The sequence below is a fragment of the Osmia bicornis genome, chromosome 1 (assembly GCF_907164935.1).
Source record: "Osmia bicornis bicornis chromosome 1, iOsmBic2.1, whole genome shotgun sequence".
NCBI classification, from domain to species: Eukaryota; Metazoa; Arthropoda; class Insecta; order Hymenoptera; family Megachilidae; genus Osmia; species Osmia bicornis.
Window position 1 is genome coordinate 4,496,912 of NC_060216.1, and position 24,037 is coordinate 4,520,948.

The following is a 24,037-nucleotide window of genomic DNA, read 5'->3' on the forward strand; positions in this document are numbered from 1 at the left end:
TGGACGATTTCAATGAACTTTTAATATGTTGTCGGGGAAATGATTCTGAACAACTTTTTCATTATGCATAATTAACGGAAAGTTTTAGTTTCCGAGATATTCGTAAAAAACTATTGTTACTACTACATTGAATTCTACGTATGCCTACGTGTCTTTACCGGTGTATGAGTCAGCATGCAGTCGCCGATTCTCTACTGTTTCTTGTATACATGTATACTCTCCAAGGCATGAACCGATTGCAATGAAACCTTTCACATTTCCGCGATATCTCACTTGCAAAAATTTATGCAATTTGTTATTATTAATAACTATTGTTATAACTTGTATGGAACTTGTTATCGCTAAAAACTATCGTTGTTGCAATTAATCAATAAGAACGGTAAACCACCTTACGGCATCCTACAAATACTGCTCGTTCCACTAAAAAGTGTGAAATAAAATAATTTTTAACAAAAAATACAACCGACTTCGAAATGCACTAAAAAGTATGAAATAATTTCTACTTCATTTATACAAATACCCAACAGCTATTAATAAAACCTATTTACTCGTTAAATAATATACTAAATACATTTCAACCTTTTCGGAGGCGGCGCAAAATTAAAAATACCCGAATATACGATGCTGTCAATAATGATTTGATAGGTTATCGACGCTTGAATCTTCCTAGTATAAGAAAAGTTTTTAATTTTGCGCCGCCTCCGAAAAGGTTGAAATGTATTTAGTATATTATTTAACGAGTAAATAGGTTTTATTAATAGCTGTTGGGTATTTGTATAAATGAAGTAGAAATTATTTCATACTTTTTAGTGCATTTCGAAGTCGGTTGTATTTTTTGTTAAAAATTATTTTATTATTGCAAAAAAATATACTATTTCATGTACGTGCGGTGTATGTTCACCGATTATTCTGAGACGGATGGACCAATCGGAATGCAACTTTTTGCATCTTGTACAGTACAACTCCCCATTGGTCCCGTAAAAAAATATTTTGCATTTTTTTATTCCTAACGATTTTTTTTTCTAAATGTACGTTCGCTGATTACTCCGAGACGGATGGACCAATCGGAATAAAATCTTTTGCGTCTTGTAGGATATGTCTTCCGATTGGTCCCGTTATAAAAACATTTCGCATTTTTTTATTTCGAACGGTTTTCATTATTGCAAAATACGTTCTGGTTCAAGGAATGCACCGATTGCGATGAAAGTTTTCACATTTCGTAGATCATTCCACGATAATTCCATTTCCCAAAATTTATGTAACTTCTTATTGTTAATAACTATTGTTATTATAATAAAAAGCCTATTCTTTAGGAATATACCGATCGCGATTTTTCAAAGTTGTCCCTGCAAGTAAACTTCGTCAGTTTCTTTACTAATTTGGTTGCTAATACGGTATCCTTCGAATACTGCTCGTTCCACTAAAAAGTGTGAAATAAAATAATTTTTAACAAAAAAAAAATCCGACTTCGAAATGCACTAAAAAGTATAAAATAATTTCTATTTCATTTATATCTGTATTCCACAGCTATTAATACAATCTACTTAATAGTTAAATAGGATACTAAATATATTTCAACCTTTTCGGAGGCGACGCAAAATTAAACATATAATTTTTTCTTTGAGAAATAATAGGAATTTCATTATATCGTGTATCTTTACCATATCATCATCCCTTATCAATTATCGTACGTAATATATTTCTGTCCACCATTTATATGATCGCAAATTAAGAAGCAAGCTGTAGAGGGGAATCACACACGTTATTAAAAATCTCCCTAGACCTAGTGAGCTGCGCAAGTTAAGTATGGTCTCTTGTGAAATGCAGCATATGTACACTCAGTCCCATCGAAGTTGTCGCAGTGAAGTTGGCCACGCATTCACTCACCGACGCGGCGTGAATGCGTAGTGAATTTGTAGCCAACTTCACTGCGACAACCTCGATGGGACTCAGTGTACACTGAGTTGCATTGAACTTGTCGCAGTGAAGTTGGCTACAAATTCACTAACACATTCACGCCGCAGCGTCGGTGAACCGATCTCGCCATTGGCTCACCGATGCGGCCTGAACACATGTACATGTACATCAGAAGTGTTACCAACTTCTGATACAATTGCTACAATCACAAATGTTTTCTGCCGTATCTATAACGTTTCGAATATGTTTTCTTACGACTTATTAATTACCAAGTTTGCCATACCGCAATAAAATCGTTATTGGCAGGATCGTATAGTCAGGTATTTTTAATTTTGCGCCGCCTCCGAAAAGGTTGAAATATATTTAGTATCCTATTTAACGATTAAGTAGATTGTATTAATAGCTGTGGAATATAGATATAAATGAAATAGAAATTATTTTATACTTTTTAGTGCATTTCGAAGTCGGATTTTTTTTTTGTTAAAAATTATTTTTTAAATTATATAATTCTGAAAATTTAATATTTGTAATTTTGAGATTAAATTTAAATTTTATATCATATAATTACAAATTATAGTACTTTGTTTCTAAATTATTTTTATTATTAATTTTGTCAAAATGAAGATTTTGATAATTCCTGCTTCCTCGGTAACACCATTTTCCTTAGGAAAGCTTAATTTGATTTCGACGGTATGCATTTATTACAAGATTGTGAACCACTGATATATATAATAACAATTTAAGTTATTAGTTTCATTAATCGAGTCAATATACTTTCTTCTTCAGGTTCATCGCCAAGCCGGCTGGCACTAAACAGAACAACAGAAAGTACAGAGGAAAAGATTACTCCAATACCTGAATCTCCGAATGAAAAGGTACAGAAGTCTTTGTTGTATGGAACATAAAAAATTAATTATTGTTTTCGGTTTTTGTTTGCTTTTTAAGAATCTCATTATTAGTTTTTAACAGTCCGACAATAGTGTTAATCTTTGAATGGCGGATAATACGAATAGACATTGGGGCAACAATGACCCGATTGTAACATTTTTTTGTACATATTCTCAAGCAATTTTTTATATTTAGACTTACGTGTTATTAAACATTTTAACTATTTAAATTATACTAGTAGGTATATAATGATGGAAAAGAAAATTTATATTTATTGCGTAATTCAATGATGATTACTTTCCTTCTAAGTACACTCGTGATGAAATCTAGCTTCTCCAGCAAAAATGTTGATATCCTCGGTGCTTGATCTTTCCCCCAGGCATCTCTTGGGAAAATGACAAGGTAGACAAGAGGCCCCATATGTATAGGAGTGTAAACGTTTACACGGGAAAATTTGAATTGATATTCATTTATTATTCATATTTCTCAGTTGTATACTAATTGTAAGTTTTATAATATATAATAATGACAAAGTATATTATTTTTTTCTAAATTACTTTTAAAATTAATATAGTCAAAATGAAGATTTTCGGAACTTTTGCTACTCCTATACCGCCATTGGCTCCGGGAAAGCATGATTTGATCACGGGTGTACGTAGTAGGTATGCATAGTTTCCGTCTGCATTGGCGTGATTAGGTAGGAGAATAAGTGGACCCCCCTCTCCAGGTTTAGGCTCATTCATCCGTTGTTTCAAAACTGTAACGATTAAAAATTTGAAAATTCCAAAATTATAAGATTGCAAATTTTAAAACTTCCGACATTCCAAAATTATAAAATTACAAAATTCTATAAAATTTTTTAATTCTTGAATTCCAAACATTGAAATTTTCTCATAATATCTTATTTTAATAAAAATAATAAATATTCGAATCAAAATGCAATATGTAGTGCAACTAAGAACAAAACTACAATTGTAAATAAAAGAAATTAAACAATATTAGAATCAAGATAGAATTATACAATATTAAAAGCTTGATATTGTTACTAAAGGTAAAGTACCTGGTCCATTCTCGAAACAAATCGTAGTTACGCCAGTGTCCTTTTGAACTATTACATAATTATTAGAATGTCACGCAGGTGTCGCAGTCTCAACTGACAAGGAAAGAGATGCGAATCAAGTTTTTCATTCAACTTTCACAGAGGGAAAGTACATTAAACAAAATCATGTGTCTTTGCGATCTCGTTAATGGACCTTAGAGGTCTAACTTTTGCGGGTTTGCTAAGGTATTATCAAATTGTCAAGTAAGATCAAGTGTTCAGTAACAAAATGGTGACGCTCATAACACATAAAGTAATTATTAAAATTCTACAAAACACTAATTTGAATATTTTGAACTTTGAAATCCCGAAATTATAAAATTTTTAATAATTATAAAATTATTACCATTTCTGTATTCTAGGATTCTGCAATTTTGGAATTCTAGAAATTTTAAATGTTAAAATTTTCGAATTGTGGAGGTTTAGAATTCTAGAATTTTAATAACTTCAAAGCAGACAATTTCTTTTCGATGTACAATCCCCTCCAACCAGTGAAAGCTGACCGGAAAACTCATCCTTTTCTTGTTAATACAAAATAGATTTTAAAGGCTGTATGTATTAGCATCCGTCGTTCAAGGATTAAGTCTTAAGATTACCAGCTTATTTTAAGTTCGTTTTTGTACCAAATGCTACAATTTAATTTATAATATTTATTATATCATTTGTTTGCATTAATATTTTCACTTCACTGTTCAAAGGATAAAAAAAACAGCGTTATACATTTAAGAACAGCTAGTTTGAATTGGAGATGCTGTTATCAGTTATATGTCAATAAGTTACCAATACCTTATTGATATTTAACAATATTTTGATTATAACATTAAGTATTAGGAAAAATGTAAGCATAATTTTATCATTCAAATGTAACTATTCTTGTTCAAATTTCACACCTAATCTAATCTAACATAACCTAACCTAACCCCGTTTCGAACAAGAATAAATATATTTGAATAATAAAATTATATATTACATTATATATTAAATTTTAAGTATTTCAATCACTGCCATTTGTCTTAATCTTTCGCGATATTTCTAAAATTAAAATTGTGCATTGTTAAAAATAAGAATACATTGGAACAGTTTTTGACATCCAAATTATTTAACTGAATTTTGCACAATACAGTATGTAACGTATATGTATGCTTATATTAATTTGGGAAAATAGTAAATGTGTTTAACAAAATTTAGCAAGCATAGACATATGCATTTTCTACACTCGTGATCAAATCAGGCTTCTTCGGGGAAAATGATAGTGTCGCGGGCTTTCTCCCTTCCACGTAGGCTTCACCCAGGAAAACGAGAAAGTAACGAAGGGGGCCCCACATGTATAAGTATATGTAGGTCTGTAGCCTCTCACCACTCGCGTATAAACGTTTACGCGGGAAAATTTGAATTATTTAATATTTATTTTGTGATTTGTACGTTTCAGTTATTTACTAAATTTTACATTTGTAATATATAATAATTAAAAATTATATTATATTTTTCTAAATTAATATTGTTAAAATTAGGATCTAGAGAATTTCCCTATATCGCCATTTTTTCTAGGAAACCCTGATTTGATCGCAAGTACCTATACATATTAACCCTCGGAAGGCGGAACCATGGGAACAGCCCCAATTTCAGTTTAATTTTGCATTTCATATTATTGTTATTTCTTAAATGTTCCTTTAAAATGTATTATTCCAATATACGAAACCCTCCCGTTTAAAAATTATACACTTAACTGTAGGTCATTACTTTCATATACGTTTTGTAAGTTTTTAATAATAGGCTCCGCTGTTCAAGGGTACATGTATATATGCCATTCACAATGAAAGGGTTAATAATATCTTAACAGTATTATAACATCATTGATAACAGTATCTCTAGTTAAATAAAAAGTAAAATTAAGTTTGCTTCTTTGTTTTCATTTTGTTTTTTGTTTGTGTATATTTTATTAGAGTACAAACATCGTCAGCATAAGTTTTGTTATTAGAATTGAAGTAGTATGATGAAAATTAAAAATCATATTCTCAGTGATATGCGTTTCTTTTCAATTAAGTTTCATATTTATTTTGTTGATCTAACAAAAATTCAACATTTCATAATTAATCTTTCCTTCCTTTATATTAAAATCTTATTATACTTTGAAAGTAATTATATATTTTAAAATAGTATGAAATATCTGTATAAAGGCATACACAATTTTTTTTTTAAAGGAACTTGAATCCTCGCGAAATGTCATTCAAAAGAATTAATTCACCTGGAATCTTAGTTATCATTGGCGTAACTAGGAGGGAGCCAGGGTGGGCCTGCTCTCCCTCTCCACAAAAATGTATCAGCTCCACCATTATCTCAAAATGTTAGCACTTTAACACGTTCCTTGCCACATCAATTAAGCCCGCTTTAAGAGCTTAATTCTTGCCGAGGTTCTCAAGCTGCACGAGGCCTATCTTCCACACTCTACACTCTCATTTCACTTGTTAGTTTATTACTACATTCAGTTAAGCCCGCTCTACATTCTTGGCGAGATGTCCCGAGAGCAGCCGAGTATAATGCCGGCAGTACACGCTCGCCGAGGCAACCCGAGACCAGTCGAGCACGAGCATGTACTTGATGGTCTCGCCTCGCCTCGTGTCCTCTCGCCTCGTGCTCGGAGCGCTCGGCCTAGACGCGAGCTTTCAGGACGAGTCAAAGGAAACGAAGCCGACACGAGGTGTACACGGGTAGCCCTCGCGAGTGTGTACACGGTGCTCTCGGATCTCGGGTCTCGGGACTCTCGCCTCGGGAGATCTCGCGTTCGTCTCCCCTCGTCAGCTCTCGGGACATCCTTTGAGGCCTGCTCCAAATCGATGTAAGCGCCATTGGAAAAAATCGGGCAATCGTGAAAACACATATGGTAATTGAGAAAGGATAAAGTTCCCAATGTCCCCGGTCGCCGATCAAGATGAAATTTTGAGGGGTAGGGGGGAGGGGACCTCAAATATAAAGTAGTATACTCAGCTTCCTATTAGTTTCCGAGATATTAATTAAAAACTTTCAGTACAATACATAGCATTTTTCCTATACAGACATAACTAACATAACCAACTTTGCTGTAGTAACTGTCATCGTCAAGTGTCGAACAGCCGTTGACGCAGCGACTATCTATAGGGTGTCCTATTCAAAACTTTGGAGATATGACGACTGTTGCAGCGTTGCTACGCTAACCTAACCTAACATAACCTAACCTAACGATTTTGTTGATCGGTTAGCTTGGTCATCATACGACAAGGAAAGGAAAACGTTACAAAAAGTTTAAAAAAAAATGAATTTTACATGGGACACCCTATAGAAACGAAAGCCGATATCGCTATGGTGTCAACGGCTGTCCGACACTTGACGATGACGGTTGCTACTGCGAAGATGGCTGTGTTAGTTACGTCTGTATAGGCAAAAGTCTATGTATTGTACCGAAAGTTTTTAATTAATATTTCAGAAACTAATAGGAAGCCGAAGATACCACTTTATATTTGGGGTCGTCTACCTGCTCCCAACCAACCCTACAAGTTTCATGCCGATCCGCGACCGGGGACATTCGGAACTACAGCCTTGAGTAATTGGACATTTGACGGTGTGACATCTAATGTCATTATGCAGAATAAGAAACGAAAGTGAGATGGCATATTTGCCAAATCACATCATTTGAGAGTTCTGTCGCGGTGTTACCGCATCTGTGTCAATCCTGATCATCTAGCAAAATGAATTGGCTCGAGCCGAGATTTTGATTCCTGGCGGACATAGAAAAGGACAGCGCGAAAGAAAGAGGAGTATCAAAAATGAAACAACGTAGGACCGATTGGCAAAAATATGTCAGTCACACACCACGACAGATTCAATGAGACTCTTGTCAGTATTCAAGAGCAACATGAGACGGCGCAGCTTTCCTTTGAAGATCTGTGTCGCATTCGTATCGGTGAAATTTTTTTATTTTTCATTTTTTTTAATAACAATTTCAGAAATTTTCCTAATTAAAATGAGACCAAACACAATATTGTTATAATAATTTTAACTAATGTGAATAATCTTAAAATAATCTTATGTTTTGTATCTTTCTGCAACTTCATATAATTATAGTATCTTTTGTACTTTTTTTACAGTATGTATAATTTTGTAATTATTTGTAATTTTTTGTAAGAATGAATAATTTTTATCAGAAAAATTTCATGTATTAATAAAATTTTTATTTAAGAAACATAATGTGTACAGCAGTATGGGTACGGTAAGATCTTACCGGACAGACAAGGAAAGGCACGGAAGTGTCCCTCTTCGATTTTGATGAAACTTCGTACATTTGTTAAGCAGGTAAAAATAAGGGACACGTCTTTTTTTATATCTGCTGAGACGCGACTTTAAGGGGTGAAACCACCCCTCAAAGTTTCGATCTGAAACTGCTATCTCGAAAACCAAAAGAGATACGTTAAAACTTCTAATGGGCGGATTTAATGGTTTTTTATTTACAATAATCTGGTGTTAACAAATTGTCAAAAATATAATTTGTTTATAACAAAAAAATGTTTATAACATTATTTTACAACTTATTTAAATTTATGTAATGACAAAAAGTGTAGAGCATTTCATTCCAAATCCATTGATATATATGTTAATGAAATTCCCTCCTACAGTTCCGCAAATTTTTATTATTTATGACTCGCGCGTACGCCCGCTGAGTCAGCGCGTAGTACTTTAATCGTATCTGACGTTATACACCGATGTTATTTATTCGCTAAAGTGGAAAACAACTATTTTTATAACATACAATGGTTAATTTTGTTAAATTTGTATCGCATGATATAAAATAATTAAAGCTATACATACTCCAGGGTGGATGTATGAAATTGATAATTTTAATATGCAACAAGGAATTTGAATAACTTAAGGAACATAGTCGTGACAAAAATGATACTCTTCGAAGAAATGCTTCAAACATAAAGGCTTTCGGTACCGAGCAAAAGTAATAATAGCCATATGTGGTTCATTTTCAGATTGATAGTCAATACTTCTAATACTGCGTATTGCAGATTATACAGGGTGATCCTCTCGCTACGCTACCCAAAGGAAGTGCCGCCACAATAGAATGTGGTAGTCGACATCCCATTTCTGTCATCGCTTACTTGACCGAGGCGGCCTCTGCAGCGAAGACGGCTGTGTGCGTGAAAATGTGTTAAGAAAATATTCTGTTTTCCGCAGCGTTTAAATGGGACTCTTCTGCTCATTACGCACATTTTCACGCACACAGCCGTCTTCGCTGCAGAGGTGAAGTAAGCGATGACAGAAATGGGATTTGTGGTGGCACTTCCTTTGGGTAGTATTAGATTATGGGGATTGTTATAATAAAATGCACAATATATTTCAACTCAAAATACTTTATTTAAAGGCTCGGAAGGACGTCTTCTCACTATGACGATTTGACACGAAGTGGCGAGAAAGCCCGTAAGGACAAAGCTAGAAAAATCGGTTGCCCATTTAAAGGTTCTACGAAGACCAAGACTGCATTCAGTCTGTTACCCAGGCCCTCAGGTATAAACAGTCCCAGGCCTATGGGTCCGTTGACGTCTGGTCCATAAACAAACCATTGAAGCACGCAGTGTTTCTCAAATTAAATTAAATTTATTTTTTATTTCTAGCTGACGCATTGTTAATAATCCAACAGGTAGCGTAGCAAGAGGATCACCCTGTACATACGAAAATGTTATACAAGCAATTCGGTCAAATATAATAATACATGACATAGATATTCGACGGTGTGCGTTACAAGCAAAATTAGAAGAAGATTTAGCATCATTTACAGCTAGTCGTACATGGTTGTTAAAATTTAAAAAAGCGTATGGTATAGTATCGCGAAAAGTTACAAAGTTTGTGACGAGGTTCAGTTTCGATAAAGAACCAGAACTAATTTTAAGTTCTCATAACTTTCTGGAGCGTGTTAAATCCTATACCGATTGTTACGGATTTGAGAATTTGTATAATTCAGATCGAAGTGGTTTCAACTTCGAATTACATTCTGAACGAACTTTGGCGTTGAAAGATACGAAGAAAGTAGAAGCGGTAATACAGTCAATTCCATCCACTACTCATAGCTACATTATACAACCTACAATATCTTCAAGCGGAAAACTGCTATCTCCTCTCTTCGTCGTGTTAAGGGCACAGACTCCTCGTGCCATGACCTGTATGCGTGCACTCACACAATCAACGAAAAGCATGCACGTATACGCCATGCGTGAGAGAGACACTCGATTTCGTAGATTTCGTTTTTCGTCTCGATAATTGCAGAAATAAAATTTTCGTGGGTACAGCACCCACGAGTAGACTTCACCACAGGGTGGTCTGGTCCGTTTCAACGCTAATAAACACCATACGTTGAGAAAAATGGTATTTTCGACACTGTAAGATTGAGACAGACGCTGTTGTAAGCAGACAACATGGCTGCCGAATGCTGTGTTCGGCTGCATTTTACCAAATATTGGACGATTTAATGGTTTTTTCACCCATAGCACACCAGACCACCCTTCCTTGAACTAGCACAATGTCACTGAAATTCAATTTTTCACAATTTATCACTTCTAGAAGACGTAAAACGAAATTTACGATTTGCACGCATCAGACGTCAAATAGACGGAAGAATAGTTCACTGATTTTCCGTCAGAGGCATTGATGGTATATTTGACCTCGTTATCATCGGGGTCGATAAAAACACAAATCAGTCGATAAATGTAAATTCTAATTTGACACCACAAACGGCTACGCGAATATAGCTACAAGTATGGCATAGTTGCCGCAACGTATTAACACTTCTGTCACGCTGTTGCCACATCTGTTACAATTGCAACGGGCTCGAGCCGATTTTAATTCCTGCCAGACATAGAAAAGAATAGGGCGCTCGAGAGAGAAAGAGGTCCGAGAATGAAACAATACATGTACTAATGTATGCAACCATCAAACTTTTTTATTCATATTTATAATCATGTTTTTTTATCAATTACATGACAGATAGAATACTTGAAATGGTATGCCAGAAAAATGAATTATAAAACTTGCACCATATACAGTGAAAACTCGATAAATGTACATAACTATTGCCGGTCCACTCCGCAACTGTTATGGAATAGGAGAATCATTTTTCAAATTTGATTGGCTAGTCAGTAAACACTGATTAGAAAGAGTCCGTAGCTAAAGACGAAAGAGGGACTGAAACCGGGATTTATTGCCTTCATTTAAATGTCCCGTGTCAATGTGACCATACTAATGCACAGAATAAAGTTTTTTATTTGGTACTTTTTGTTAATAAAAATTTCACTATCATGTGGAGAAGATTTTTCTCATTAAAATGAAGCTAAACACAATATAAATCGATCAACATTTAGTAGCATAATATTGGAGTTGTGCTTGCGAGTCTTTCTCTCTTTGTTTATCTTTCTTGCGCTATCCTTTTCTATGTTCGGAAACATCAAAGAACGACGGATTCGTGGTGCTGGTAGGGGTGGACGAATGAAATAATACACATAACGTAAGTACGCGACCATAAGACTTATAGGAATGAAAACTACCTGACATAATAATTTCAAGTAGAGAATAAGAAATAAAGAAATGAATAATGAATTTTAATATAATTCTGTCACACTTAGACTGGGACGCCCTGTATATGCAGGTACAATTATATTAAAATTCATTATTATATTTCAGATGAAAAAAATTTCAATAACACGTGGCTGGAGTGGCTGTCATGGTAATCGACGATGTAGACGTCGCGGAGAAAGAAGAGGCATTGTTTATATTTATTGATTATATTTCAATCAATAAATATTGTATATTATAGATCAATTTACATGTCTTTATTTTTCATTCCTTTCCTGAAATTATTAATGCCATATAGTTTTTATTCCTATAAGTTTTATAGTCGCGTACGTTATGTGTATTACAGACTCTCATCGAATCTGTCGTAGCGTGTGACTATATTTCCGCCGATCGGCCCTACGTTGTTTCATTCATGATACTCCTTCTCTTTCTCTCGCGCTATCCTTTTCTATGTCCGCCAGGAATCAAAATCTCGCTCGGCTCGAGCAAATTCATTTTGCTAGATGGTCACAGATGCGGCAACACCGCGATAGAACTCTCAAATGATGTGATTTGGCAACTATGCCACCTCACTTTCGTTTCTTATTCTGCATAATGACGTTAGATGTCACACCGTCAAATGTCGAATTTCTCAATTATGTGTTTTCACGATTGCCCGATTCTTTCCAATGGCGCTTACATCGATTCGGAGGAGGCCTCGAAGGAGTCTGTGCCCTTAAAGGAAACATCTGGAGAGTTTGGACCTAGGGTACAACAAACTATGTTTAAACCAACGAACAGTTTGGCTACCGCGTCAACATCTGAAAAACTGAGCAACGAACATTTTAAAATTTGGTTAAAAGAAGTTTACTTTCCTAATACAAACGAGAAGACTGCTTTACTATTTGATTCTTGGAGTGGACATTGTAGTCGTAGTATTGTGGAAGCTACACCAGAAAATAAAGAATTGGTAGTATTTACGATTCCAGCAGGGACTACAAAATATTTACAACCATTAGACGTGTACCGATTTCGTGTATGGAAAAATTTTATTCGCTGGTTTTCGGACACAGTCATCCTATTACATTACGAGATTAATCTCCACACGAGGGACAATATTTTAAAACTTCAGTCGCTGGCTCATAATCAATTTTCTTCCCCACGATTTGAAAACTTTATTAAATATTCATGGTATAAAAGTGGATATGTATCATCGAGACCACCTCATTTTGAAAATCCCGTGGAGTTCTGCTATGCTGCAGATACTGAACAACGATGTCACGTATGTGGTGATGTGGCTATTATTACCTGTGCTTGGTGCCGAAAGCCTTTATGTTTGAACCATTTCTTCGAAGAGTATCATTTTTGTCACGACTATGTTCCTTAAGTTATTCAAATTCCTTGTTGCATATTAAAATTATCAATTTCATACATCCACCCTGGAGTATGTATAGCATTAATTATTTTATATCATGCGATACAAATTTAACAAAATTAACCATTGTATGTTATAAAAATAGTTGTTTTCCACTTTTGCGGATAAATAACATAGGTGTATAACGTCAGATACAATTAAAGTATCACGCGCTGACTCAGCGGGCGTACACGCGAGTCATAAATAATAAAAATCTGCGGAACTGTAGGAGGGAATTTCATTAACATATATATCAATGGATTTGAAATGAAATGTTCTACATTTTTTGTCATTACATAAATTTAAATAAATTGTAAAATAATGTTATAAACATTTTTTTTGTTATAAACAAATTGTATTTTTAACAATCTGTTAACACCATATTATTGTATATAAAAAACCATTAAATCCGCCCATTAGAAGTTTTCACGTATCTCTTTTGGTTTTCGAGATAGCAGTTTCAGGTCAAAACTTTGAGGGGTGGTTTCACCCCTCAAAGTCGCATCTCAGCAGATATAAAAAAAGACGTGTCCTTTATTTTTACCTGCTGAACAAATGTACGAAGTTTCATCAAAATCGAAGGGGGATACTTCCGTGCATTTCCTTGTGAGAGCGGATTGTGACCGAATGTGACCGAATAGTGTGGATCCGGCATAAATGTTCGCCTTCGGCACATTTATGGGACAGATGCTTAGACTCTTTATACAGGGTGCTCCCGAGTTAAATGGCCAAGCTTAAAATAGAATATGAATTTGGGACCTCAAAGTTACTTGAGAATACCCCATATAAAAAAATGTAAAGGCGTTAAATCTGGTGAACGCGGAGGCCAAGCTACAGGTCGGGTACGACCGATCCATTTTCCAGGAAAATGAACATTAAGTCATTGTCGAGGACATCGACCATAATGAGCAGGAGATCCATCCAGTTGAAACCAGAAGTTTCTTCTCAAATTCAAAGGAATATTTTCCAAAATATCATACATTTTAGTATTTAAAAATTCGAGAAAATTGTTTGCATTTAAACGAATTGGTAGAAAATGGGGCCCGAAGTATTATTAATTATTTCTAACTATACAGTAAGCTGAAAACTGTGTTGGAAATGTTGTTCACGGATTGCTCGAAGATTTTCATGTAACCAAATATGACTATTTCTTTGATTGAGAATACCGTGTCTGGTAAATTTAATAATATATAAATTATTTATATTATATTTAAATATAGCCTCATCTGTCCACAAAATCGTTTGCCAAAACTGTGAAACAATGTTTATTTGGTTTAAAAACCAATCACACAATGCTCTCCTACGTGGTATATCAGCCGGTAATAAATGTTGGACACGTTCAATATGGAATGGATGACGACCATCAGCTGAGAATCTATTCCATATAACTGCAGGTGGAATTTTTAATTCAGAACAAGATCTTCGAATACTTGTTGATGGATTTTGGTCGAAATGCTGCTGTTAATTCATCACGTTTAGTTTAACGCGAAGTTGGGTAGCTTAAAATTAATAGTATTAACTCCCAAATGAATAACAAATTGTAAGAGTTAAATATATGTTGTCTTTAATTTTGATACACATGTGACTCGGAAGATAGAAATTGTATTTTTTAATTACAATTATACGTTTGGCTCGTCAGATATATCAATTTGTTCGATGATTCTGTTTGACGAATGTAGTTGTTCTACGTGAGTGTTCTGAACTATAATGAAGTTGTTCTACGACAGTGTTCTGAACTGTAATGTCTGATTGGGAAACTTGCTTCCTGTTTTTATGTTCTGGTCAGGAGTACAAATTTCGGGCAAAGCATTCCTATTGGCTTGAATTTAATGGAGGTGGAAGTTGGTGAAAATTGTCGCGTGGAAAGGGCGAAAATACGAAGCCTACGTAGCTGGTTTTTCCAAGTTCCAGGTATGTAAGGTGACGTTGGTACCGGAATGGTGCCGTTAAGTTTAGGCGAGCGGTTTATGACTGCTAACTAATTTAAATTTCTGTCGAACGTTTTATGGCGGATTTAGCGACGTTGATTTCCAGTAATATACTAATAAAATAATCTAAAGGTTCGACGATGGTAGATGTATTGTGATTGATTTGAAAGAAAATATATAAAGTTTTGAAAGAAAATATATAAAGTTTTGAAAGAGAAAGATCTAACGGTAAAGTTTGCCAAAAATTCTGGAGGCGACGATTATGATCTATTGTTATAACTATTGCTGATTTAACATGCCGGCCCCCTTGAACGGACACGTTCAACATAAATTCAATGATACAATCTTATCGACGCCGACACGGCTTAAATAATTAAAAAGAATTATAAACTATTCAAATGGGGTTTCGTTACTAGAACTAGAGTTGTCATGAATAAATGAATTATTATACTAGTTACAATGTTCATATATCTATAAATATGTTTCACTATACCTTGTGAGTGTTTTCTTATTTTTGTCAGTTTTGGAACTTCAGTCGATAGGGAGAGGGCACAACTTTTTAATGCAACGTTTGTATTCCCCTGTTTCGGTTTTCAAAGTGGCCACTCTGATGATGTTGTCTGGTCCAGGATGAACAGCGCTGATTCTTCCTAGTTTCCAATGTAGCGGCGGAATATTGTCCTCCTTTATGACAACTAGGGTTCCGAGTTTTATGTCATCATTGGAATTAGACTGCCATTTGCTGCGGACAGTCAGATGATGCAGATATTCCTTATACCATCTGCGCCAAAAGTGTTCACGCAGTTTTTGTGCGTGTTGCCAGGCCGATAGACGATTAGATGGTGTGTCTTCAAAGTTCATCTGTGGAAAGCTTGTTAGGGGACCACCAATTAGGAAATGGCCAGGAGTCAAAGGTTGTAAATCATTAGGATCAGACGACATAGGTGAAAGAGGACGAGAATTAAGTATGGCTTCAATTTCAATAACACAAGTTTCTAATTGCTCGAAAGTTAATAAATTATTTCCCACTGTGCGGATAAGGTGGTGTTTGAAGGACTTCACTGCCGCTTCCCATAAACCACCGAAATGAGGTGAACGTGGAGGAATAAAGCTCCACGTGATCTTTTGATCGGTAAGAAAATTTTGTACTGTTTCTTTATGTTCATCTGATTGAAATAATTTATAAAGTTCGATCAGTTCTCGGCTAGCGCCGACGAAATTTGTTGCATTGTCGGAGTGGATTGTTTTTGATAATCCTCGTCTGGAGAAAAGTCGCTTCAGACAAGCGAGAAAGGCTTCTGAAGTCAAGTCGCTAACCAATTCAAGATGTACTGCTTTGGTAGCCATGCATACGAAAATAGCGACATAAACCTTGAGTTTGTTGCGGTTTCTAAAACGTTTTTCTTTAATATATAATGGGCCACAGTAATCGACACCGACATTAAGAAAAGGGCGAGACAAAGACACGCGTTCTTGTGGAAGATCCCCCATTACATAGTCCACGCCTCGCGGTTTTGCACGAAAGCATTTTATACAGTTATGAATAATTTTTCGTGTGTTGTTTCGACCGTCCAGTGGCCAAAAATATTCACGAACCGAATACAGGGTTGCTTGTGGTCCCGCATGTTTTAGTCTTTCATGCTCACTACGAATAATCAGTTGAGTTACGTGATGATCAGAAGGTAATAAAACTTGATGTTTTTTCTCGTCTGTTAGTTCCGAATGACTCAACCTACCACCTACTCTAAGAATCCCGTGTTTGTCTAAAAAGGGCTTCAAAGGAATTAGACGACTTTTATCGGCTACTCTTCCCTTGAATTTTAGAGCTTGAATCTCTTTTGAAAACGCGTCATTCTGTGTAATTAGCATTATTATGTGATTAGCTTCTTCCATTTCAATTGCAGTGAGAGGGCCAATGCGTTTTTCTAATTTGTGTTTCACGTTGTAGATAAAACGTAAGACATATGCGAATACTCGTTTAAGAGTTTTAAACGAACCACAATCTTTTATGATATTTTTATCGATGATATTTGTTTTAATACATGCTGGAGAAGCAATGAGTGTACGTTTCTCAGGGACTTCACTAGTATCAATTTTAATTGTTTCCGGCCAAAATTGTTCTTCGCGACAAAGCCATTCAGGACCGTTTTTCCAGATTCTTGACTCTATAAATTCCTGCGGAGTTTGTCCTCGCGATATTAAGTCTGCAGGATTATCTTGTGTGGGTACGTGTCGCCATTCACAATTCTTCGAGAGGGTTTGAACTTCAGCGACTCGATTTGACACAAATGTTTTTAGCAGATGAGGCTCTGTATTTAGCCAGTGAAGCGTTATCGTGGAATCTGACCAGAAGTAAATTCTATGAATCTTGATCTGAAGAGCTTGATTAGTTGCTGAATATAATCGTGCGAGTAGCAAGGCAGCGCATAGTTCTAAACGCGGGAGCGTTACAGAATTTACAGGAGCGACTCTTGACTTTGAGCAAACTAACGAAATGCGACGGTGGCCCTGAGTGTCGATTGAAAGTAAATAAATGCATGCTCCGTACGCTGATTCACTTGCATCACAGAACCCATGCAACTGAACTTCGACCGAATTCAGTGCGACGATTAATCTATCGAAGCTAATATTGCCTAAGACTGGTAGTTGTTCTTTAAATTTCAACCACATAGTCTGGATACTTAATGGAATTGACTCGTCCCATGATACTCCAGCCTTCCAAAGTAATTGTATCATTATTTTTGCCTTAACAATCACTGGACCTAACAGTCCTAATGGATCGAATAATTTTGCGACCTGTTACAGGATCGAGCGTTTGGTTACGACTTTCGAAAAATCTGACAAATTGACCTTATAAAATATCGTATCTTTGGGAGGATTCCAATGAATGCCCAATGTTTTGATTGCGGCGTTTGGATCAAGCGGCAAGTGACCGCTTGACGAGTTACCTGCGCCTTCAGGTATTAGCAAAGGGTCGTTAGAAGCCCATTTTCGAATAGGAAAGCCTCCCTTTTTTAAGAGAGTAATTAAATCGTCGCAAAGAAACGCGGCTTCTTGACGAGTGTTTGTACCTGTTAACAGGTCGTCAACATAAAAGTCCCTTGTTAACACGTTAGCTGCAATGGGATGATTGATTCCTTCATCTATGGCTAATTGATGAAGAGTTCGGATGGCGAGAAAAGGGGCGCTAGACGTACCGTATGTGATTGTGTTAAGAGTATATTCCCTTACGCTTTCATTGAAATTTTCCCGAAATAAAATTCGTTGATACGTAGCGTCATCTGGATGTACTAATACTTGCCTATACATTTTTTCTATATCGGCTGTAATTGCGTATTGATGAGATCTAAATCGACTTAATATGCTAAACAAATCGTCCTGAATCGTTGGACCAACCATCAATGAATCATTCAACGATATGCCAGATGACGTTTTTGCGGAACCATCGAAGACGACACGAATTTTGGTAGTGACGCGATCTTCTTTTATTACTGCGTGATGGGGAAGATAAAAGCAAGAACTAGTAGTACTGTTGCCTTCCGATAACGACATATGGTTTAAACTTTTATATTCAGATAAAAATTCGCAATAATTTTTCTTTAGTATAGGATCTTTCTGAAATTTTTTCTCTAACATTTGAAAACGACGAAGAGCTATTGTACGAGATTCTCCTAATTTTCCTTTTTTGTCATTGAATGGCAACCTGACAATGTAGCGACCTTCAGAGTTACGCTGAGTGTTGTCCTTGAAATGAGATTCACATGCTTGTTCCTCTGGAGATAATAACTTTACGGATGGAATTTCCTCTATTTCCCAAAACTGTTTAAGATTTGCGTCTAATGGAGTCGAATGCATTGTTAGACAACATTGAATTTCCTCCTTGGGGGAGGATCCATTTATCTCTCCCGCAACAATCCAGCCTAATTGGGTTTTTTGCAACAATACATCGGGAAGATTAGCTAAAGAAATTTGTCCTACGCATAATAACTTATAGAACAATTTGACTCCAATGAGAAGATCGATCTCAGACGACTTGTGAAACTCAGGATCAGCTAATGTTATGTTTTTCGGAATATCAAACTTTGCACGATTAACTTTAATTGATGGCATGGCTTTTGTAATTCGATTTAAGACGAGAAATTCTAAATCCTTTGAATATTTACTAAATCGTGATTTTAATCTTGCTGATACTGAATGCTTTATTTCCGTCGAAATATTTTCAACACCCGAGACCGAAATGTGTACTGATTTTCTAGGTAAATTCAAAAATGATGCTACGCTATCAGTTATAAAATTCGCCTGCGATCCAGCATCCAAAAATGCTCGACAAGTTTTGATTTCTCCTTGAGTATTCATTAAATCCACAACGGCAGTAGCTAGCAGGCCTTCTGACGAAATTTGAGCATGTAAATTAACAACAGATTGCTTTGCTGGAGCGGATTCTAGACTACTAGTGTTTTCATGAGGCTTTTTCTCGAAATGTAAAAGAACATTGTGTTTTTTACGGCAAGTACGACATGGAGATGCCGTACAGTCAATTACGCGATGATTTGAACGTAAACAATTTATGCAAAGAGTGGCCTTTTTTGCCGCTTCGAAACGTTCCATTGGAGACAATTTTTTAAAGGTTTCACAATAATAAATCGCATGTTCTCCTTTACAGTGAGGACAGGCAATCTTTGTGGTGGACGAAATGAATGCTTGTGCGCGACTCTTAAAACGAGGATGCGACAGTTTTGTTTCCGACGGAGGTTGAGGTTTACTCGAGCTCTGATGCGCTTTTGTATCTTCAAATTGTGCGCGACGTTGTAGAAAATTCAACAATTCTTTAAAGGTGGGAGTAACAGATTCACAACTAGAGTCTTCCCATTTTTCGAGAAGGAACGCAGTTAATTTTTGTTTAATTACCTCGATTAATAAGGTATCCCAGTGGTCAACGGGTTCCTTTAAAGCTTCGAGTGCTCGCACATGCTTATGAATTTGATCGAGAAATGAGCGAACGGAAAATTCTTTTGAGATACACTGCAGATTCAATAGAGCTTTAACATGTGTTTGGCGAATGATTTTACGGTTGTCATATCGTTCTTTTAGCAAACCCCAAGCAACCCGGTAGTTTTCGCCTGACAATTCAATTGACGCGAGGACCTCTGCGGCTTCATCCTTTAAACAACCCTTTAAGTGATACAATTTTTCGATGTCTGGTATGTTTACATTATCATCAACAAGTGATTTAAATAAATCATGAAACCCTAACCAGGATTCATAAGAACCACTAAAGGACGGCAAATTTACTCGCGGGAGGGACCTTCTAGAAGTTTGAACGATGCCTGTTGGAGACTCGCGGATCCCGCTCTGCAAGAACGTTGAAGGAATAGGTTCGGTGAGATAATTCGTTGGGGATGAAGCTTCTTTCATGAACGACGTGGCTTTACCATACGCGGTATAATAAATTTCTTCATATTCTGTACAAATATCCGCAATGCTCGGATCATCCACAAGTGCCTCTAAGTCTGTATAATTTTTTCCAAACTCTACGAACTCCCTATCAATGTCTTGCATTCTCTTCTCCAGACTAGGAAAATCCCGTTCCGCGACATATCCATCGACAAATTTAACGAAATTAGTTATTTTTCTTTTCGAACCGGCGATTTTGCCTTTTAGTTTTTGTATGCTTTCAGCCATTTCAATACCTTCGACAATGTATTACCTCGAGCAATTAGATTATTGTGGCGTCAAAATGAGGATATGGAATATTGAATGGAATTAATTGGTGGTACAATAACTTGCCTACCTTGGCGATGAACTTCGAATTGATATCCTGGGCGCTGTGACAACGTTGATCCTTGGATTGGTTGTGAATTTGATGTGTGATGAAACGGGTAATTCGGTGATATCTGAATTGCCGAATCTCGATCCTCTTCCTCCCTGCTATGTAGCTGACCCTCTATATGTAAGGAAACGAATCTTCCTTGTGGTCCAATGCCCCTTGCGATGAGAGCCTCTGCTTGGTCCAGTTACAGGGGGATGTTTTGCTTCAATCACCGACGAGTAGCGGCACAGTGATTTATTCCAAATTTGTTTAAACGTGAGAGGTTCACGACAATTTGAAACTTCACGTTTGATTTAATTTTTGACGACAACGAAAATGTTCTGCAGTCACTTGTGACTCAGTACGACACTTGCCATAAAGCACGACACTTGCTATAGGCACGATAGTTTTGGTATATTGTATGTTCGATACTCACTCCCGAATCACTTTGATAACTCTTTTCGACAATACCGAATATTCACTGATGCGCGTATCCGGCTCGAAGGACCATGTTAATTCATCACGTTTAGTTTAACGCGAAGTTGGGTAGCTTAAAATTAATAGTATTAACTCCCAAATGAATAACAAATTGTAAGAGTTAAATATATGTTGTCTTTAATTTTGATACACATGTGACTCGGAAGATAGAAATTGTATTTTTTAATTACAATTATACGTTTGGCTCGTCAGATATATCAATTTGTTCGATGATTCTGTTTGACGAATGTAGTTGTTCTACGTGAGTGTTCTGAACTATAATGAAGTTGTTCTACGACAGTGTTCTGAACTGTAATGTCTGATTGGGAAACTTGCTTCCTGTTTTTATGTTCTGGTCAGGAGTACAAATTTCGGGCGAAGCATTCCTATTGGCTTGAATTTAATGGAGGTGGAAGTTGGTGAAAATTGTCGCGTGGAAAGGGCGAAAATACGAAGCCTACGTAGCTGGTTTTCCAAGTTCCAGGTATGTAAGGTGACGTTGGTACCGGAATGGTGCCGTTAAGTTTAGGCGAGCGGTTTATGACTGCTAACTAATTTAAATTTCTGTCGAACGTTTTATGGCGGATTTAGCGACGTTGATTTCCAGTAATATACTAATAAAATAATCTAAAGGTTCGACGATGGTAGATGTATTGTGATTGATTTGAAAGAAAATATATAAAGTTTTGAAAGAAAATATATAAAGTTTTGAAAGAGAAAGATCTAACGGTAAAGTTTGCCAAAAATTCTGGAGGCGACGATTATGATCTATTGTTATAACTATTGCTGATTTAACAGCTGCAATATGATGTTCTTCTTTCATTCTGCAGCGGTGCAAAAACTCTTTGAGCTCTGGGCACCATTGTAAATGATCCAGTTTCCTTCAGTCGTTGAAATGTTAAAGAGAATACACGCCTATTCGGCTATCTTCTATTCGGAAATCGCACGACGTATTCACGGCGAGCAGCGTTAGCATTTCCATCACAAAACCCATATAAATATATCATATCGGCACATTCACTATTAGGATATGTACGAGGCATATTGTACTATTTTGCTCCACGAAAGCATTCAATGAACTAACAATTATTTGGTACAAATGGAAGGAATTTCTATTTATAAATAAACAGAAGCCTATTGTTACGTTGCGACGCGCGCGCGTGATGTGAGGCGGCGCAACGTAAAAAGAAAATAAAAATAAAATCAAAATAGAAGTTGGTTAATCTAGAAGATAGGTGAATTGATTATTCTTTCCTTTATTTTTGGGCGATGAGAAAGGTATCGCTGCCACCAGTCCTAATCGCGTATGACGCGTCCTCTACGATTAGAACGATTAAAAGACGGAAAATGAACGATTTTAATTATTTCCATTAGGGTTCGTCAGTGCTCTGGGTCCCGTACGGATCCCTCTTTGAAGCTATATATTGGTATGCGTGGATTTTAGTAAGAAAAGGTGTTATAGTTTAAAGAAATGAAAGTACACTGTTTAGTGTGGAAAAATCAAATGTAATTCAAATAACTATTGAAGCTAACAGAATGTAATGAATCTTTGACTGAATAATGAAATGTATATGAAAAATTCGGTTATTAACTGAGTCTGAACAAATTCGCAATGAGTTGTACATGGGGTAAAGATGCTTAAACTAACGTAAAATTATGACTATTGTTTCAGATAATGTTTGTTAGTAATGTGAACGCCCTTTGATTTGCTCCGAGGTCTTCGATTGTTTTATACAGAATTTGATTATCAAAATGGATCCAATCGTCACGTTTCTTGAATTTATTTATTGAATAGCGGAAAACTCCGCGAGAGAACGACTTGAATGTTGAGTCTCCTATAACCCGAAGGCTTAACAAGCCGCCCATCGATCGGGTTCCTTACACGAACGATCGTGAACGATTGGTAAAAGTGGATAATGTATATATACATATATATATACATATATATATCGTACAGTTTTTAATTACCTTGAGAAGACAGAACGATCTAAAATGAGGAGTCCCTTATAACCTGAAGGCTTAATAGATCGCCCGTTTTGCCTCCTTGAATATAAACAAAATGCCGTGCTCGAATATAAACAAAAAAATAGAAATGGACGGACTTACTAAGAAGATAAGTATTACAATATATGATAAATTGCTTTGGTTTCTCGATTTGGTCGTATCTGATAATCTGGAACACCAAGAAAGAAGGTAGAAACTTCGCCACACACGCACTTGTCGCGCGCGGCTGACCGTATTTTCTATTGCAAATTACGCGGACAATTAACGAGTTTCGAAACACGACTATCACGAACAAGACAATAAAACGATTTTAAAATACTGAATTAATCACGCGAAAATGAAGTTAATCGAGATCTACGCGAGCAAATGGATTAAAAACAAAAGAAGAAAAGATAGAATTTTAAAAGTATGAAAATTTTACGTGCGCTTCGTTGAGTCTTTGCCGTGAAACCGCGAAATTCACCCTCACGACACTCTGCCTAATAAGAGGACTTACCGCGCAGCTAATTTACACGATATTCAATCGACAACTCTATCTCTCGGACGCGCGGGCTCCCGTCAGGTACTGTGCACCGATGAACAAAAGTCTCGCGGGACGACATAGGGTCAAGAGGGGATACTACGCACACATCGACTGACCCCCTGGATTTCGACCAATCATACGTCACGACCGAAAGTACGTGTGAGCTGAGGTGGTGCGCAACCAATCAGGTTGCGGCCTTCTCATGAGACTTCTGTTCATCGGTGCACAGTACTTACACGATTGATCGACGAAGAGTGATCGCTTTCGATCGCGATCCTGGCCGGAAAGGCCCGTCGCGAGGACGATGTCCTACGTGGGGGCATTTCGACAAATCAGGGTGCGTGACGGTGGCGTCACGTGCGTCGCGATTGAGCGAAGGCGCGTGTTAGACGAAGTTTCT

At 36.4% G+C, this 24,037-nt stretch overlaps 1 protein-coding gene across 5 annotated transcripts in view; it reads left to right on the forward strand.

Moving 5' to 3' along the window:
- LOC114881243 (MICAL-like protein 1) overlaps positions 1–24,037 on the forward strand; it is a 181,146-nt gene that overhangs the window by 90,527 nt on the left and 66,582 nt on the right. For 4 of the 5 annotated variants that reach the window (XM_046287273.1, XM_046287274.1, XM_046287276.1 and 1 more), the window contains one exon: positions 2,704–2,792. In XM_046287273.1, the coding sequence (XP_046143229.1) occupies positions 2,704–2,792 (89 nt within the window). Of the gene's footprint in view, positions 1–2,535; positions 2,608–2,703; positions 2,793–24,037 lie in introns of those variants that run through there. The other variant, XM_046287277.1, reaches the window with a different exon arrangement.